This window comes from Lampetra planeri, chromosome 34 (assembly GCF_965212315.1).
Source record: "Lampetra planeri chromosome 34, kcLamPlan1.2.h2, whole genome shotgun sequence".
Lineage (NCBI taxonomy): Eukaryota > Metazoa > Chordata > Hyperoartia > Petromyzontiformes > Petromyzontidae > Lampetra > Lampetra planeri.
The window spans coordinates 9005658-9008876 of NC_136140.1; the positions used below are offsets into that span (position 1 = coordinate 9005658).

General features: G+C 68.8%; 1 protein-coding gene across 1 annotated transcript; it reads right to left on the reverse strand.

The window, feature by feature from the left end:
* Positions 1-283: 283 nt before the first annotated feature.
* Positions 284-2569, reverse strand: LOC144729978 (leucine-rich repeat neuronal protein 1-like). The gene has a single exon (XM_078610405.1). The coding sequence runs from the start codon at positions 2567-2569 to the stop codon at positions 284-286; it is 2286 nt and encodes a 761-aa protein (XP_078466531.1).
* Between the last annotated feature and the right edge of the window lie 650 nt (positions 2570-3219).

Consider the following 3219-nt stretch of genomic DNA (forward strand, 5'->3'; position numbering starts at 1 on the left):
GTTTGACCACCGTGGATGGATTAAAGTCGTTAATCCAGACAACAATAGCAACAACAACAACAAAACCATCGATGGTTCCGATCCACGGCCACTTCAAAAGCACGCGGGGTGGCGTGGAGGGGGAGACAAAACAGCTCTCACTTTCAGCAGCCCTTGAAAGTCGTCCGCGAATTAGCGTCCTGTCATTCTCTCCACGACGGCGACTTTACGCAAATCTAAGTGAGCGCGACCTCTCGTCTGACTGTGCTTCGCGGCTCCCTTGCATCGCGCGTGGGCCGCTATTTCAGCTGCGCTGCAGCCAGCTGTGGCTCCTCGACGTGTCCACAGCGACGGCGGCGTCCTCGCGCGAACGCCGCCTCTCGCTCTCCCCGTCGCCGCTTTCGGCGTCCATGAGGGGCAGCCGCGTGTCCCAGAGCGGGGTCGGCCTCGGCGCTCTCAGGCGGCGGTGAACGCTGGGCCACGCCTTCACGTCCATGCGCCTCTCGGCGTGCGTCTTCCTCACCTTCAGAGCGCCGCACGTCAACAGGCCCAGCAGGCACATGGACGCCAGCGCGCCGCCCACGGCGAGGGCGAGCGCCCGGTGCCGCTTGACCGGAGCGGGCGCTTTGGCCGCCGGAACCTCGGCCGGCGCCGTCGTCAGGTTCACGCAGCGACGTAGCGTTTGCCGGTGAGCGCCCAGCGCGGACAGGCACGCCTCGTACGCCGTGGAGGGCCACAGGTGCGTGAGGTTGTACTCGCGAACGCCGACGGGGACCCGCGCGGAGAACGACACGCGGGGTCCTTCCGGCCTCGCGGAGGAATCCGGCTGAGGTGGCGACGGCGGCGGCGGCGCTGACCACCAGCGGAGGTCGCAGGACGACCCCGCGACGCCGTGGCCCGCCCTCCACGTCAGCCGGGCCGAGCGCGACCCCACCGCCGTCACGTCCAGCGTCAAGTCCGCGCCGCCACTCGCCTGGGCGGGGCGCGAGCCGTCCACCTTCACCATGACGGCCTTGGTGTCGAGGCCCTCGGAATTGCGCGCCACGCACGTGTAGAGCCCGGCCTCCTCGAAGCGCGCGTCCAGGATCTCGAGGGTGCCCTCGTCGGAGAGCCGGTAGCGCCTCCACGCGCCGCCGCCCCCGCCGCCGCCGCCCCCGCCGTCCTCGTCGTCCTCCCTCGCCACTCGCTCGCCGCCCGGTGTCACCCAGTAGACCGACGCCTCGGGCTCCGCGAGCGCGCGGCAGTGGAGCGCCACGGCGGAGCCGGCGCCCACGAGGACGTCGGCGGGGAGGACGCCGCCGGGGATGGCCGGCAGGCAGCTGTCGGCGAACTCGGTGGGGCCGACGTCGCGCACGCGGCGCCCCGCGTGCTCGGCGGGCGAGGCGCAGCGCATCCCCCACGGCTCGACGAAGCGCGCCGGGGGGGGTCGCTCGCCGCTCATCCAGCGCGTGATGCAGTCACAGCGCAGCGGGTTGCCGTGCAGGCCCACCTCGCGCAGGCCACGCAGCCGCTCGAGCGCGCGCCGGTGCAGCGCGCTCAGCCCGTTGTCGTTGAGCATGAGCGTCTCGAGGGCGGGCAGCACGCCGAACGCCTCCGGGTGGACGAACGACAGCCGCGGGTTGTTGGTCACCTCCAGCCGCGCGAGCTCCGGCAGGTTCTCGAAAGCGCCGCCGTCGATGGACACGAGCTCCAGCATGCTGTTGATGCACAGCTCCTTTATGTGCGACATGTCCCTGAAGTCGCCCGCGCGGATCACCTGGATCGGGTTCTTGTTGAGGTCCAGGAATTTGAGGTTGGGAACCTTCTGCAGCGCCCGGCTGGGCACCCAGGCCAGGCTGTTGTTATAAAAGGACAAGCTCTCCAGGTTGTCGAGGCCCATCAGTGCGTTCTCGGGTATCGACCGCAGCCCCATGCCGGCCAGAACGAGGCTCAGCAGCCTCGACAGGGGCATGAAGTTCATGTCGCTGAGGCCGGCGACCGGGTTTTCCCCAATCATCAGTATCTCCAGGTTGGGCGTCGCCTCGAACCACCTGCTGTCGACGCTGCGCAGCTCGTTGGCATTGAGGTGGAGGCGCATGAGATTGGCGAGGCCGGCGAACGCGCCGGGCGCTACGCTGCCGATGCGGTTGTGGTTGACGTAGAGCTCCTGCAGGCCGGCGAGCTCGCGCAGGCAGCCGTCCGCCAGCTCCGTCAGGGCGTTCTCCTCGAGGTGGAGCGACACCAGGCGGCTGTGGTTGGCGAGGCCCGCGTCGCGCACGCTGCCCAGCTCGTTCTGCGAGAGGTCGAGCTCGCTGAGGTCGAGCAGCGGGCGCAGCTCGGCGCCCAGCGACGCGAGCCCGTTGCTCTGCAGCAGCAGGACCTGGGTCGCCGCGGGGAGGCCGCGGGGAGCGCGCAGGAGGCGCGCGTCGTTGCAGTCGACCGTCAGCGCCTCGCGGCACGAGGAGCGCGGCGTGAACCAGGGCCGCGGCTCGCAGGCGCAGGCGCGCGGGCACTCCTCGGCGCGCAGCACCGCCGCCCGCAGCGCCGCCGCCGCCGCCAGCGCCAGCACGACGTGGACGCGCGAGACCGAGTTCGGTGCCGAAGCCGCCATGGTTTCAATGGGGGGGGGGGGGGGGGGGTGGATGGGGCTAGGAAAATGCGAGATGGCTGGACGCGTTGAGCGTTGCGTGTTTAGCGCTCGGCAACGGAACGCTTTTCAACGACTTCTCCGTCTAAATGGACCCGCCGTGGCGGAGGGCTGACACGGATTCGTTCTGCTCGGCAGCTCTTTGGCGGCATTCGAGAGGGGAGAAGCGGCAGCGTGTCGAGAACGTCGTGGGGCTTCCCCCCGTGCCTGTGCCGTCCGGCAGCCCGACGTTCTCTGCCGGGAGGGCGGCAGCCCGAACAGCGCCCACGGTGCACGCAGCATGCCCCACGTGAGTGGGGGGGGGCACCTGCTAACACACAACACACACGCACACAGCGTCAGCGTCTCGTCGCTCGGGCCACGCTTCAGGCGTTCAACGCCTGCACCGTCAAACTCCACTCCCGACCGCTGTCATAGGTCAGCCCCGGGTCAACTGTCGCGTCGGGCAGCCGCAGCAACTCCACTCGTCGCGATCCTGTGCAATAAGTCGGAGCTCTTCACAAGCAATCTCTCAACACACGTTATCGCTGTCAACATAGAACATTGGGCCAACGTTGGCCCAACGGCCCCAATAACATGGCAACCTTGGCCCCACGTTGCACGTTTGCTCATCT

Coding starts and splice junctions, on each gene's coding strand:
- LOC144729978 (XM_078610405.1), bottom strand. CDS start 2,569: ATGGCGGCTTCGGCACCGAACTCGGTCTCGCGCGTCCACGTCGTGCTG.